Here is a 15448-nt window from a genome sequence, read left to right as displayed (position 1 = left end):
CCCCTGGAGCTAGCTCCATATTTCGCATAAAAACATTAGAGTAGAATCAATCTTCTCATCTAACTCTTGGCAGAAGACCTTTGCTGTGATTTGTTTGACAGCAAATACAAAAATCTAGATGTTAGCAAAAATGAAGAACCTCATTTTTATTCTAGTCACTTTTAGCATGTTCAGTGTTTCAGTGGGAAAGAATTGAATCACAAAATCCTGGCTATTGGGATTCTTTTTTTTATTTTTCACACTGGAATGAATATTTAAAAAGAAATTCTTCAACAGCTATTTACAAATTTTGATCAATTTCATGAATCTGCTGATTAGCTGAAATCTTGGAAAGACACACACACACACACACACACACACACACACACACACACACACACACACACACACACACACACACACACACACAGAACATTTGGCTACTTGAACTAATGCTACACATTGCTAAAACCCCTAAAAGCGCTATCAAGCCAAAACATTTTGCCAACAATAATGTTCTACTATATTTTAAAACACAGCTCTTGTGCTCATATCCAGGTAGGACCCCTGGGGGTGGGCGTGTCCATGCTGGTGTTGTCTGTACAGATGCCTGAATGGGATGGAGAGGGATGAGTGAGGGTCCTGGCAAAGCCGGAGAGGGTAGGACGGAAAGGCAGGGTAGAGGGCTGGGGGAGGGGTGGAGGAGGGAAGATTGGAGGAAAGTGATGGATCCAGCTGAGGGAGAAGAGACGGGTGGTGCAGTACCATCTCTGGACGATAGGGGGCGGCAGGATTGAACTGCGGGATGGCACCTATTTCGACCGGAGGGTATGAGGAAGTGGCGGGATTGGGCAGGTTTTGAGGATGCGCTGTTGGTGGCATTGAGGGAACTGAGGAAACAGACTGCTGGAAAGAAGAGGAGACAGCCAAGCAAGAGGAGGGCTGGAAAGGAGGGTGAGGGTGAGGAAAGGAGGATGATGGATGAGTGAAGGAGGAGGGAGGGAAGGTGGAAGCTTGGCCTTGGTGGCTCAGATTTGGGAGGTGAAGAGCATGGTGGGCATAGCTGGAAGACATATTTGAGAACGACCGATTTTGCATGTGTTGAGGGACGGAGGAGAAGGCAAAAGATGTGGGGGCAACATGAGCGTGTAGGGAGCACGGCAGACTGGGAGCTGGTGGGTGGTTGTTGTTGGGGAGAGGCTGAGCGGTAACTGGAGCGGGATCAGGATTTGCAGAAAGGATATTTGGATAGATAAATGCTTCCGAGCTTTGATCGCTGGGTGCATTATTTCCACAGGTCATGGATTCACCCAGCAGAGGCTGACCAGGATGAGTGAGCAGAGAATGAACTGATATTTGGTCCTGCAGACCTGACTGACATGTGGAAGATGGGGCAGGGAAAGAGGCGGCTGTAGGTGTATGGGGGATGATTGTCTCTGGGATGGTGTGATAGTGGTTGGCAGAGGGGGAGGAGGAGGACAGGAGTGGCTGTGGCGAGGAGGAGTTAGAAGGAGGCGGCGTGGGGAAGGTGAAGGAGGTCTGCTGCAGTGAGGGGGTGGTGGTGGTGGTGGTGGAGGAGGAGGAGAGCGTGGGGGAGGAGGAGAGGATGGAGGGATAGTCCATAGACTGAGCATTGGATGTATCTGAAGAGTCGGGGACAGAGAGGGAGGAGAAGGAGGAGGAGGTCTGAGGTAGAGGAGCTGATGGGAAAGAGGAGGAGTTGTTCTGAACCGCAGGGAAGGTGGAGGTGTAAGCTGGTTCACCCATAGTGTCTGATCTGTTGAGGAGAAACAGAAAAAACAGATATATATGTTAGTAATAAAAGATTTGTTAATTAAACATGCACATGAGTAAATTCCTCTCTCTCTCTCTCTCTCTCTCTCTCTCTCTCTCTCTCTCTCTCTCTCTCTCTCTCTGTCTCTGTCTGCACACCTACCTTTCAATCATACGATTCGCCACCTCACTTCCTGGTGTGCCCTGCATCCCATTGGCCATGGAGATGCCGATATCGGACATGTGCGATGCCATGAATGCTTGGCCGAGATCTAGTGGCTGCTCCGGGACCAGAGTGTCCTGATAGGAGGCTCCCTCTGGTCTGAACCCACAGGAGGGGTCAGGCAGTGGGGGCAGAGAGGCCAGAGCGAGGGCCTGCAGGTCTGTGCTGGTGGTTATGGGCTGCGGCAGGAGCTCAGTAGAGTCACATGGATCACAGTTCACTGAGAAAGACAGATAGAAAAGTGGTGTTTTAGGATAAGGTAATTCAAGGATCCAAGGCAATGTAGGATGTAAGAGTTATATAAAACAAATGCCCAAACTAATGATTTAAAGTGGCATCCGTCTGCTTATTCCACTTACCAATATCCAAGGTTTCTGTCAGGACAGATATTTTGCGCTTCTGTCTTGCATCTCTTTGTCTGCAGGTGGGGAGGGGGAATAGGTCAGATCATCCACAATATATGTGCAACAGTGTGAAGGGTTTAAATGTGAGCTTTTGTTGTGAATTACTTTTTGCTGTTCATGCCGTCTTCTCGGAAGCCTTTAGCGAAGGGGTTGGCGCTGATTTTCAGCTCTGTGATCTGAAAACAACAAAAAAGAAATGATGCTTGGTCCACCTTCCCTCTAGTTTTGTACTTGGCTCTCATTTTCCAAATTTTGCATTGACTCTCTTACATGCAAGCTGTTATTGCTCAGAGCAATGTGTTCAGGGCACTGTGACGTGTGAGACATTTTTTCCTAATCACGAACTGCACTCATTGCAAGTCATTTTGTGCAGAATCAGTAGCCCCTTTCTTATTATATAAATGTAGAATGATGGTACCTTGTTGTTCTGGTAGGCAGTGACTGTGAGAAACTGGGTCTCAGGGAAAACAAAGGAGTGTTGCCCTCCGCCCCACCTCAGCACGTCTCTGGCTTCAATGACATGAACTCTGGGCTGGTAGCGATGCAGCGAGTGCAGGATTATCTGGAAATAAAAGAAAAGAGGTTGACTCAGCAGCACCGTGAAGACAAAATCTACCAGTGGAGGTTTGGTACTGCATTTGTGCTGGGTCAGTCACGCTGCTGTATTTACATGTCCCTGTGAGTCCAGCGTGTTGTTGGTGAGCTTGGCGTAGTGAAACGAGATGGTGCGGCTCTGCCAGTGAGCTCCTGTGGCTGGTGAGTCTGGGTGGATGAAAACCCGGTCCGGTAGCCTCGCCTCTGCCCCGCCAACAGCCTGCCAGCCACCACCTTGGAAGCGATAGCGAGAGTTGTCCGCTGGGATGATGTCCAGGAGGAGGATGTAACGGAGAGATGGGTTCAGGCCTGAGAGCTTTAACCTCAGCCCGGGGAACATCCGTCTAAGAGAAGGAGGGACGGTGGACAAATAGCAGAAAAGATGTGAGAAACAGCTGGTTGTAAGTTACAGTATAGGATTGGAGAATGGTAATTATAGGAGGATTAAAAGTTAAGATAAAGACAGTGGAGTCTAAGGTCAGTGCACTATGTTCTCTCACCTGCCCTTCTTTGTGATGATCATCTCTGTGCCCACCGAGCTGAACTGTTTCCATAAGGATGCATTCTCCAGCTCCATCTTCACCTCATCTTTTGGGGCTTTGGTGGTAGGGTCGTTGGGAACAGGTGGAGGGGCGAGCAGCCTCGGGGGCAGGGCTTTGGCCACAACGTCACAGGCAGGAGGGAACAACGGCATGTGGGCTGGAGCCTGCCGGTCTGTGGGAACGCACAAATCCAGGATAAAAACCTTTACATGAATGGTTGAAATAAAGCAAAATACAGGTGCAAATGTTGGTCTTAAAAGTTCATCAAATCAAATCAATGACCCAATCAGTGCTCAATCACTTTAAATATGTATGTATATATATATATATATATATATATATATATATTTATATTGCCAACACACTAAATGAACATCTAAGTGAACATCTGAATCCAACTTCTTTTGAAAGAGCATACCGTTAAAACACATTAAATTACATTTTTTCATTCATGCACACACAGTCCCTCTCACCTCTGTAAAAGCAGTCTCCGATCCTTTGTGGTCCCAGAGTCAAACTGGGGTACATCTCCATGCTCAGCATCTTCCTTGTCTGTGTTTGTCCTTTTACTCGTCCTCTTCACCTGCTGCAAAGTGACATTTCACTATTCAACTCTTGTTGTTTCTTCTTGGTTTCCTTGTACAAATTCTCTGTGATATCAATCTTCGGTTGTACTGGAGAGCTCTTCTTAAGATGTTCTGTTACTTGTTGTCTCTATTTCCGTTCCTATCCCTCTGCAGTCCTTTGCTACAAATGCCCAAAGCGGTGAGCTGCTCTGTTAAATAGGTGTGTGGAGCTTCACACTTAAGGCCAAATGGCCCCCTTTCTTCATCTGCCTCCCTGTTTCTCCACACTACGCCCTCATCCACCCTTCTGTCCCTACTCCACAAACATAAACAACACCGGTCATATAGAGAGGTGATTTGCAACACAGGGTTTACTTTATAATTTTATAGTGTCTGGTAGGGAAATGAATGTGAGTGTCACTAGACCTGCACTCAGCTACTGTTTTGAGTTATTTGTACTTTTCTTGAGTATTTTATAACTCTTTATCACTACATTTCAGAGTCAAAAAGTGTTTTAGGAGAAATTTTAGTTTAAGAAATTAGGAAGTGTTGCTTTAAGTTAAACTATATAAAGTAGTTCATAATTGCTCAACCAGCAACAACAACAGTAAAATGTTGCTTACACATTAATGCATCAACAATTAAATAACATGTTGTGGCTGGGTTGGCTCAGTTGGTAGAGCAGGCACACGCAGAGGTCCAGGGTTAGAGTCCGACCTGTGACGATTTCCTGCATGTCTTGCCTATTAGACAAGCTTCTTCTAATTTTAAATCTCTTCTTAAAACCCACCTTTTTTTCTTGGACTTTCCCAACTGAGGCTGACATTTTTGTGCAACAAATTTTTACTGTGATAAGGTTTCATGTTTTAAATGTTAAATGTTTTTCATGACTTCTACTTTGTTCTGTACAGCACCTTGTGCAACGTTGGTTGCTTTATAAATACATTTTGATTGATTGATTCCCCCTCTCTCTCCCCTTTTTCACCTAGCTGTCCTGCCCATTGAAAAGGTGGAAATGCCCAAAAAAATTATATAAAAATGAAATAACATGTTATATAGTACTTTTGATACTTTGTTTATTTTGTTGCTAAAACTTGTGTACTTTTACTGGACTTTGTATTTGTACATTGTGATGATGATACTTTAGCTTAAGTAAAGAATCTGAATACTTCTTCCACCACTTTATCAGGAAAAGTTCAGCATTTACCTGAGTGTGTGAGTGTGTGAGTGTGTGTGTGTGTGTGTAGGATGCAAAACAGACAACTGCCATTTGTAATCTTACTTTCAAGATTTTCTGTAATAATTCAGAGAAATGCTACTCAAATTTCACATGCCTCTTACACATACATATAAATCTAGTAGTTTACTGGCAGGACACCTGTGGCTGTGTGATGACTTGATGACATGTTTCTTCCTCTCCGCAGGGAGTCGGGCCTTGAATGAAGGTGTAAAAGGAATCCAGTTTGGCCGACAGCTGCAGTTTGGCCACAACACAAACATGAGGGTCTAGAAGTTTATATGAGAAGTTTAAATGCAGGTATGAGCTTGGTATTACAAGTTATTCTGGGAAAGAATTACCTGGAATACTTCACAGTAGAACTGTTGACTGAATCAATTCAACACAAATACTGGTGTCATGTGAGGGAAGTTTGGTGAGCAGACAGGATTTCTAGTTAAAATGCAACAAAACACACAATGTGGACCACACAGACAAACCTCTGTTGGTGGTACCAGACAGCCAATAAGTTAGTATGAGTTGTGGACAGTGACGGACTGGGATCAAAAAACGGCCCTGGCATTTGCAACACACCAGCCCTATTTTTGTCATTTTGCAACACAATCCACACTTTGCCCTCTTGGATTTTGTGTCAATAACCTAGGGTACAAGCGGCCGAAATGGGTTGGAAATTAGTACTCTGTCTTCCGTGAGGAGCTCGGAATCTTTCCACACACTTTGGTGGTTCGGGCATCTGGTACAATGCCCCTGGGCGCCTTGGATATTTCCAGGCACGTCCAGCTGGGAGGAGGCCTCGGGAAGACCCAGGACAATATCAACCTGGCCTGGGAACGCCTATCCCCAGTCGGAGCTGGTTAAAATTGCTCGGGAAAGGGAAGTTTGGGGTCCCCTGCTGGAGCTGCTCCCCCCGCGACCCGACACCGGATAAGCGGACGAAGATGGATGGATGGAAAATCAACCAAAGACAAATCAGTAGTGGCCCATAGGGGTCCATAGGGTGGCGGCCCTTCTGGCATTTGCCCAAAATTCCAGATGGCCAGTCCGTCACTGGTTGTGGTGCATATTCAGATCCTTCACTTCAGTAAATGTAGTAATACCACAATGTGACAGTTCTCCATTGAAAACATGTTACTTAATCAAAAGTACAAAAGCATTTATAACAAAAGGCCGTTTAAAAGTACTCATTATGCAGGAGAGTCAATATCAAAATGTATCATATTAGTGGGTTATTATTACTGATGCTTTAACATTTCAGCAGCATTTTGATGTTGTAGACAGTCAAGGACGGAGCTAATTCTAATGACTATAACAACGTACAGCAATATATCATATTTTATAAACTGCTAATGTAAAAGGGTAAAAAGTACAATATTTCCCACTGAAATGTAGTGTAGTAGTAGAATAAAGTAGCTTAAAGGGGGAATTACACCGATTAAAAAAAAAAAAAATTATACATTTTTTTCCTATTGTCTCAGAGAGTCCAAAAATATTAGTAAACATAAACAACTCTCTCCCAAAGTCCCAAAACTAGAGTGCTAAATTGGCTCCATAGACAATTAATTGGGAAAGATGTTATAGATGACACTGAGCAGCCAGGGGAATGTTCTGAGTGTATGGCTACGTTTTCTGCTTCACAAATGAGATCACTACAATAGAATCAAGTAAAAATACTTATACTTATAATATACTTGATGACATCACATGTTGGTTTTTGGCTATGAGAGTAGCTCCTGTTCACAAATATTAATTGAACTTTCCAAGGTCATACAACATATTGGAATTCTTAAAGTAGGTGGTGTTCCTCCTTAAATGGAAATACCTTAATTTTACTTAAGTAAATGTAGTTAGTTACATTGCACCACTAGCTGTAAGTGTCTAGTGAGTGCAAAATGTGAAGTGGCTTAAGAGAATGTACACTTTCATGTATGCAAACCTGTTGCAGTCGGGTTTGAGATGTCTTCAGCTACAAAATGGTACTGCTATCTTCAAAAAACTTAAAGTCCTTGAAGTAAAAATGATCACAACAAATCTGCATAAGAAGCTTTAATATGTAAGACGATGATCTGATGCTTTTTGGAGGACTCAACAGACCATAGAGGCTCTTTAGCAGAGGATTACTGTTACATCTTGAGTAGTGCGTTTGCAACTAACATGATCAAACAGGATAGCAGCTTTCAGAGGCCCAAATCTACCTGCTCATAGACAAGAGTGACAGCTGGAGTCACTTTACAGGAGTGAAGAGTAAATGTTGTTCTAGTTGTTGTTTTCCTTCTCTATTTGTGTATGTTGGAGGGGATAAAAGCTAGTGAGGACCGAGGGGAAGTGGAGGTGTGAACGCCACACTAAGAGAAAGGTCATTATTACCTTGATGGGGGCAGCGAGGTGTGTGTGTGACGTATCTTAATGTTTTTACGAACCGACAGGTGTGTCAGCCACCAGACTCTGCAAAGGCCAATGATGAGGATTGTTACTTTTGTTTTTTTACCATTACCCAAGTGGGGGCAGATAGTGTGTGTGCTGTTTGCAGTGCATTAGGTATTACCATAGGCCTGCTCCCTGACATGTATGTGCTAAGTGGTTTGATATCCACCCTTGTTTGCTCACTGAGGCCTAAAGGTCAGGTTACTGACAAAAAAAATATCCTAAGAGGCATTTGTCTTTAAAGTTTTCATTGTTGGCTCAGATTGGTGCAGATGTTCCTGCTGTTTGAACATTTCCTGCATAACAGGGGGTTGTCCGATTTCCTCGAGCATGTTTACGATGGACCAACGAGCCTTTTAACCTGATGAGGATTACGTCTTGTTTTTGTTCCTGTTTGCACGATGCAAACATTCTTCCTTTTAGGGGGAATTTGTGGTTGCTGAAATTCTCTGTCCACACTGCCAAAGGGCACACTTGATGTCACAGATTATTAGGATTGAAATACACTGCGATTTGTCGGTAAATCAATCATCTGCATGCAAAAGACACATGCATTTAGATCACATGCTTTATCCTCGGCTCTCACTGTGCACTGCTGCATTTGTGTCATCCAACAACAGTCAATTTTTGTGATCAACCAGAACGCATTTTATTAAGACCCTGCAAGAAATACACGATAATCAACATAACATACCAAAGGATGATATGGCACAGATGGCCCAGATATACTGAAATACTCTTTTACAGTCACTATATAGCCTTACATAAAGAGCCTGCATGGAATTTTTTTCTTTATTTTAATGCAATCATATCACACACATCCATTTGAATCGCACCGCAGCAGAAGGTGTCGTTAATTTGATCCAATCAAAACAGTGAAAATGAATCCAACAAACTAGTGCAACTGTAGCTCCCCAATCAGTCAGACCACCTCCAGGGGGTCTCTGTCAGCCTTTGAAACCACCACGGTTACACTGTCAGGAAGACGCACAGCCAGCTTCTCCCTGAACACAGCCAGAAAACCCCGCTCACTGTTGCTATGGTCACTGAGGATGACGTTAGTTCCCTTCGCCACGGCGTCCAACACTTCATGGTGGGACATCTCACCTGAACAATGGATATGGTAATTACTTTATGCATTATCAAGCAAATAAATTGACAGTGAAACAAATAATGTCAGGTATACGCAATTGTTTTGAATGAAAACGGAATTAGATTTTGACTTTAAATGTCTACCTGTGATGTAGAGGTCTGTCTTAACTCCGTTAAGTACTGAGGCCCCAGATCCAGCACACACAGCCACTGTGCACACAGAGGACTCTTGAAAATATCAGAACAAGGTCAAATTTTAGATCTTAGGACAATCATAAGACATATCAATCACTGTTTGACTCCCTTACTGGCTATATTAGCCATCTGCCCATTTTGCTAGCTTGCCTGTATGGTCAATACACCACGCTGTCTTTTTGTCTGTATGGGCAGTTTTCAACTTTAACTTTTCTTCAAGTCTTTACTAGTGTCTATGTATAGTTACAGTAAGTAATGATTATTCTATTTTTGCTGATTTTGCAGGTTTGCCCACTTACAAAGAATGCAAAAATCTACAATTTTAATCATATGTACATTCTAACAGTGAAAGACAGAATCCCAAAGAAAATTCCAGAAAATCACATCATATGAATTTATTAAAATTGATAACCATCTGATGAGGAAAAACAAGTATTTGACCCCCTGGACAAACAGCATGTTAATATTTTGTAGAAAAGCCATTATTGGCCAGCACAGATGTCAAACGGTTTTTATAGTTGGTGACAAGGTTTGTGCACATTTCGGCAAGGATGTTGGCCCACTCCTCCTGCAGACAGCCTCCAAATCATTCAGGTTCCGAGGTTGTCGCCTGGCAACTCGAATTTTAAGCTCCCTCCAAAGATTTTCAATCGGATTCAGGTCTGGAGACTGGCTAGGCCACTCCAGAACCTTGATGTCTTCTTCTTCAGCCACTCTTTTGTTGCTTTGGCGGTGTGCTTAGGATCGTTGTCGTGCTGAAACACCCATCCTCGACCCATCTTCAGCTCTCTCACTGAGGGAAGGAGATGTCGGTCCAGAATTCCACGATACATGGCCCCGTCCATCCTCCCCTCAATACGATGGAGTTGTCCCGTCCCCTTGGCTGAAAAGCACCCCCAAAGCATGATGTTGCCACCACCATGCTTGACGGTGGGATGGTGTTCTTTGGGTTGTACTCGGTGTTCTTTGCCCTCCAAACACGAGAGTTGAGTTGAGGCCAAAAAGTTCTATTTTGGTCTCATCTGACCACATCACCTTCTTCCAGGCCTCTTCTGAGTCGTCCAGGTGGTGAATGGCGAACTTCATGCGGGCCTGTACATGTTTCTTCTTGAGCAGGGGGACCTTGCGTGCGCTGCAGGATTTCAATCCATGACGGCGTATGTGTTACCAACGGTTTCTTTTGTAACTGTGGTCCCAGCTGCCTTCAGTTGATTCATCAGTTCCCCCCTTGTGGTTTTGGGATGATTCCTCACCGTTCGCATGATCAGGACACCCCACGAGGCAAGATCTTGTGTGGAGGCCCAGACCGAGGGAGGTTGGCGGTGGTGTGGTGCTTCTTCCATTTCCTGATAACTGCACCGACAGTTGATCTTTTCTCTCAAGTCGCTTTCCGATTCTCTTGTAGCCCATCCCAGCCTTGTGCAGATCAACAATCTTGTCCCTGATGTCCGTAGAAAGCTCTTTGGTCTTGCCCATGGTGGTGATGTTGGATGCTGGTTGTTTGGGTGTTGACAGTTGTCTTTTATACAGGTAACGAGGTGAGGCAGGTGTATTTGATGTAGATAATTGGTTCGGATTGGGGCTGTGTCTTAAAGAAAGACTAACTGGCTTGTAGGAGCCAGAATACTTGCTGTTTGTCCAGGGGGTCAAATACTTGTTTTTCCTCATCAGATGGTTATCAATTTTAATAAATTCATATGATGTGATTTTCTGGAATTTTCTTTGGGATTCTGTCTTTCACTGTTAGAATGTACATATGATTACAATTGTAGATTTTTGCATTCTTTGTAAGTGGGCAAACCTGCAAAATCAGCAAGGGGTCAAATACTTATTTCCCCCACTGTAAGTAATGATTATTCTATTTTTGATATATTGTGTTGCCTGTTGTACTTGAATAGATATAGACTTTGCACTGACTATCTTGCACTATGATACCATTGCACTTTTCTGCATTTATTTTCACACCGCTCCTTTAAACATGCTACAACCAAACTTTACTGTAAGGGCACACTATTGATATCCTCCTTTTTATTTTTGTAGTATGTGTGCATGGATGTCATATGTCTGTGTGCCTATGTGTATGTATGTTGTGTATAAGCTATTGGACACCTTAATTTCCTTCAGGATAAAGTATATCTATCTATCTATCTATCTATAAGTTTGATATCAAAGTAGCCATCTGCTTCTTTTCAGAATCAGAATACTTTATTGATCCCCTCAGGGAAATTATTGAAATTATTTTTAGTGGCATCCAGAGCTGTTAATTGAATTTGTAATAATCATCACCTCTAAGTCACATTTAGGGCTCGCTCTCTGTGTGAGCTATTTTCCCCCAAAGAAGCCAAGTCCAGGCTGACATCTCTGGCAGTGCTTATTATGCATTTCCATATTCGAGCTGAAGACTCTAGAGGTTTTAAGTTTCTGGTCGTGGCCTTTATGACATTCTTGACCCATTTGGTTGTGGTACGTTTGCTTGAAATATGGTCTGTATTTGTGTATTATAATTAAGATGTCTATTTATCCAATTGGTGAACAAATTGTGCCATAGTATGTATTGCTAATATAGTGGTTTGGTTTGTATGAAGGTATGATAAACTAACTAAATTCTTGGTTGTTCCTTACGCTTCACCTCTCATCTCTTTAATCTAAAACTGCAAACCATTCAGAACATCTACTGCACCCAATCCTCGCATCATCATCCACACATTCACAGTGTTTCTTTTAACTTATAACACCAGTAATAACCTACTGTTTGTATAAGAGTTCATTACCTAACGTCTGCCCCAATCCCAAAGCCAAACGGAGGTGACTCAAACCCAAGTGGGACTTCATTTTCTGGATGGCTGTTGCCACAGTTACTGACTGGTCCAAAACACTAAGTCGTCCTTGGCCATGGCCCGGGAGAGGGGGCTGCAGGGAGTGAAAGATGGACAGTAAGTAAAAAAATGAAATTAAAATAAAAGGTAACTATTATGCATAAAACATGATATCAAATGTCATACTATAACAACCCACAACTGCTGTGTGAAATGTTAGAGAGTAGCTTTTAAAAAGGAACAATATAAAGCTTTGTTTCCATCTTAAAGGAATCTGTTTCTTCTTGCGTTTTTGAAACAACATAGTTGGTTTTCAGTGAATAAAAAATAAAAAAGTGTTATTTCTAAATAATATTCAATTTCCTTAATGTATGGTGTTCTTCGGTTCATCGACTAACAGTGATGCATTTGTGCTGTACCTTTTCTAACTTTAGGATGCTGAAGGACTGGCTGGGAGCATTGTGTCGTAACAGAGTCTGGACACTGGGGGTCAGCGCTGAGTCACTGCAGGTTACGCTGGCATGGATCCCACTGTTGTCTGGTCTGTTATGAGGGCAAATAAACTAATTATTATTCACCAGCGCAAAGGAGCTTAGTGGTGGTGATCAGTGTTTTTTTGCATGTTTAAACCTATAATCTACAAATTCTATATACTTTACATTACTACTGACCATGTTCTTTTCAGTATTTTGTGAAAGTCACCACTTGCTGAATGAAACAAACTTATGGTAATGAAGTTGTGTGTCTGGCTTTTGCCGGAAGATTTGATATCCAAGGTGTGAAGTGAAAGTTAATTGGCTTTAAAATCAAACACTGGGTGTTTTGAATACTAATGGTGGCATTAAAACTGACACTCAAATCTTGCCCAAAAACACAGTTTTAAAACTTTGAGAATAAACAGCAGATTAGAAGATAGCTGTGTTGGATTGTTAAACTTTCAGTGGATTTTATGATGTACTAAAATGAAGGAAATTACAGTAAAGGGTGCTTGAATGAAAGGGAATCAATGCTAAACTTATTGTATGTTTTTGAAATTGTCTGTATACGAAACTTTTAGTTTAAGGCTAACCTATGCTAAACTAGCAAAATGCTCCTTTAATTAAAGTCAAAATATAAAGTGCTAATTTGTACACAAATCCTAGGTCAATGCAAACATGTACAGGACCTGCCGACTGAATGTTGTAGTGTTGTTTCACTGTCACAAGCCTTCAGTTCCTCCATAACAGTGTTTAGTTCCTCTGTGCTCCTGACGGTGAATTCCAGTTTGTGACTGTGGGAGGCGCCACCAAGGGCCTGACTCAGCACAGACACCTGGCCGCTACCTGAGAGTCAAAGACAGACACCAGAGATGGAAAAAGACTCTCAGGGGACAAGGTGGAGGACACTCAGAATAGTTGACCAGAAGGTCAGTGTAATGTGTCACAGCATTTCAGCCTATGCCTTCATTAATTATGTCCTGTAGGTATGCGCAACACATTTTTCATTCAGAATGACCTCTTACCTAGACCCCCAACCAGCCAGTCGTTCACTCCTCCTTTAACACTATCCCACGAAGTGTGAGGGGAGAAGATCGCTATCCCGGCCTCCACAGCCCGGATGGCCAATCGCTGCTTCCAATCTTTCTGAACCAGACGCTTGATTGGCCGAAATAACGGAGGGTGATATGAGATGATGAGGTCACAGTTCATGGCCTCTGCTTCCTCCATGACAGGATCTGTAAGGTCGTTGGTTAGCAGGATGGTTTTAACAGGCCGAGATTTGCTGGGTTCGATCAGCAGGCCGACATTGTCCCAGGACTCAGCCAGAGACAGAGGAGCAAGTTGCTCCAACACCTGCAGAACTTCTTTTAGCTCCATCGGGCCTGAACAGTGAGCAGAAAGAGAGTGAAGAGAGGAGTATAGGGGGACTGAGGCCTGTTGGCTTGTAAAGAAGCAGTGACTGTGAGTATATGAAGGGAGAGCTGGAGGGATGGATGAAACTGTTGAGTCAGAGAAGTACAGAGCAGCCTGTGAGGTCAAGCTCCTTCTGGTACAGAGTCTTCTATAGGTGAGTGAAAAAAAGGTCCAAGAAAGGCTTCTACATCCAGTCAACATGAGTGGAGACCTGTGTGGACATAAAAAAATCACCAATAAAGTCCTACTTTAATAAATAAGAGCTAGTACTTAGCAACAGATACAAACTGAACTTGTTAATGTGAGCCCAATATCTAATCTAATGAGAAAGACAATACATATTTCTGGGCCTGAAGCCTAATGTTTAGTGTTTATAAAGTGCAGTTACGCTATTTCAAAGCTTATTTATGGATCAAACCTACAGCTTTAAGTTGTTGACAGCCATTGACTGCTGGGAAGCATGCAGCTAACAGCAGAGCTACTCGGCTAACATTAGCTACTTACTTACACTAAGTCGACACCGCTATATATGAAAACTCCATATTAATGTGTGCACGAGTGAACTTTTCATACTTTCGCTTGCCTTTGACTTTAACGTTAGAAGACTACTAACGCACATTCCTCCCGAAGTGTCCGAGTGAGCGCACCACTTACTGTAGAGAATATGCAGAATGTCCCTTTCCGGCTTCCGTTTCTTAAAGCAACGCAGTTTTGATTGGACAGTTGAAATGTCAGCGAACGTTGTTATGAGCTTTACTCAGTTCTAGTCCGATATCAGCAGTCTTTCACTTTATGGTGGATAAATTATGTTAAACCAAAAGTTAACGTAGAACTGGTATATTTAATAACAATTAATTTGCTAAATCTGGCTGCGCACTATGATGATGTTGGCAATCATTTGATTAATACAGTAATGTAATGTGAAACTAAAAAACTTTCATAGCCTACTAAAGAGCCGAGAAAGAGACTGGTTACCATAGTAACCAGTATCCTTATAGTGTGGTTTTTATCCTTTGGAAAACTCCATTAAACTGCATTTAAGAAACAGTAACTGAAATAGTAGTCACTGGAGAGAATAATGAGTACTGACAGATTGATTCGTGAAAGAGGACCTTACTGTTTAACATCATATGAAAAACCATTACTGGACGATTTCACAAATACATAAGTGGGAAAAAGCAGCTTCCAACTGGTTTTGATGTTGCTGAGAGCAGGGTATCATTAAAATAACATAGAGGTAGGTTATAACCATTGGAAACCTGACTATGAAAGGATCTTATTTGTGATCTGTAATGACACTGAGTTCAGATTCTGGTCAGTAGGCTACCAAAGCTTAAAGTTTGTTTTATCATGTTTTGCAGGAACACATTAATATGGTTTAATTCTCTATTTGTTTTCAGATTGGAGAAAACCAAATTGAATGTCTTAAAAAAAATGAATTCAAAATAATTGTAGCAAACTCACAGTTAACATTAGAACTTCGCAAATAGAACTTAAGAGGGTGGATGAAGCAACTTACTGAACTCTTTATTGTAATCAGGTCAGTAACGCACACAAAATGTCCTGATCCCAACAACGGATGTGTCCGTCAGTCACTTCTATCTTTGACACCTCTAACAAGTTAGTACTGATTTGTCATTTAAAAAAAAAAAAAAAAAAAAAACCTCTTCCCACAGAGTCACTTAAAAATGACATGTTTTGTCAATTTGGATTC

General features: G+C 42.4%; 2 protein-coding genes across 4 annotated transcripts; both read right to left on the bottom strand.

The window, feature by feature from the left end:
- Positions 1-507: 507 nt before the first annotated feature.
- On the bottom strand, positions 508-4058 carry tbx6 (T-box transcription factor 6). Its single transcript, XM_028568357.1, has 8 exons — positions 3989-4058; positions 3474-3687; positions 3050-3317; positions 2798-2941; positions 2485-2555; positions 2335-2393; positions 1916-2195; positions 508-1756 (listed from the first exon to the last, which is right to left on the bottom strand). The coding sequence occupies exons 1-8, from the start codon at positions 4056-4058 to the stop codon at positions 508-510; spliced, it is 2355 nt and encodes a 784-aa protein (XP_028424158.1).
- Positions 4059-8357: 4299 nt separating this feature from the next.
- On the bottom strand, positions 8358-14492 carry nif3l1 (NIF3 NGG1 interacting factor 3-like 1 (S. cerevisiae)). Of its 3 annotated transcripts, none has more exons than XM_028566881.1 (7): positions 14389-14492; positions 13344-13945; positions 13008-13164; positions 12262-12385; positions 11798-11936; positions 8976-9059; positions 8358-8846 (listed from the first exon to the last, which is right to left on the bottom strand). In XM_028566881.1, exons 2-7 carry the CDS (start codon positions 13933-13935, stop codon positions 8662-8664), a joined length of 1281 nt encoding a protein of 426 aa, XP_028422682.1. In that variant the 5' UTR covers positions 13936-13945; positions 14389-14492; the 3' UTR covers positions 8358-8661. The 3 variants fall into 3 exon arrangements, with proteins under 3 accessions (XP_028422682.1, XP_028422681.1, XP_028422680.1); XM_028566880.1 differs by having other exon boundaries at positions 14318-14435; XM_028566879.1 differs by having other exon boundaries at positions 14308-14431.
- Between the last annotated feature and the right edge of the window lie 956 nt (positions 14493-15448).

The sequence above is a fragment of the Perca flavescens genome, chromosome 21 (genome assembly GCF_004354835.1).
Source record: "Perca flavescens isolate YP-PL-M2 chromosome 21, PFLA_1.0, whole genome shotgun sequence".
NCBI lineage: Eukaryota > Metazoa > Chordata > Actinopteri > Perciformes > Percidae > Perca > Perca flavescens.
This window is presented reverse-complemented; position numbering and strand designations above follow the sequence as displayed.

Coding starts and splice junctions, on each gene's coding strand:
- tbx6 (XM_028568357.1), bottom strand. CDS start 4,058: ATGCTGAGCATGGAGATGTACCCCAGTTTGACTCTGGGACCACAAAGG. Junction 3,318..3,473: donor ATCATCACAAAGAAGGGCAG/GTGAGAGAACAT, acceptor TCCTTCTCTTAG/ACGGATGTTCCCCGGGCTGA. Junction 2,394..2,484: donor GACGGCATGAACAGCAAAAA/GTAATTCACAAC, acceptor CCCCACCTGCAG/ACAAAGAGATGCAAGACAGA.
- nif3l1 (XM_028566881.1), bottom strand. CDS start 13,935: ATGTTGACTGGATGTAGAAGCCTTTCTTGGACCTTTTTTTCACTCACC. Junction 13,165..13,343: donor CTGGCTGGTTGGGGGTCTAG/GTAAGAGGTCAT, acceptor TTTGACTCTCAG/GTAGCGGCCAGGTGTCTGTG. Junction 11,937..12,261: donor GCATCCTAAAGTTAGAAAAG/GTACAGCACAAA, acceptor CACTCCCTGCAG/CCCCCTCTCCCGGGCCATGG.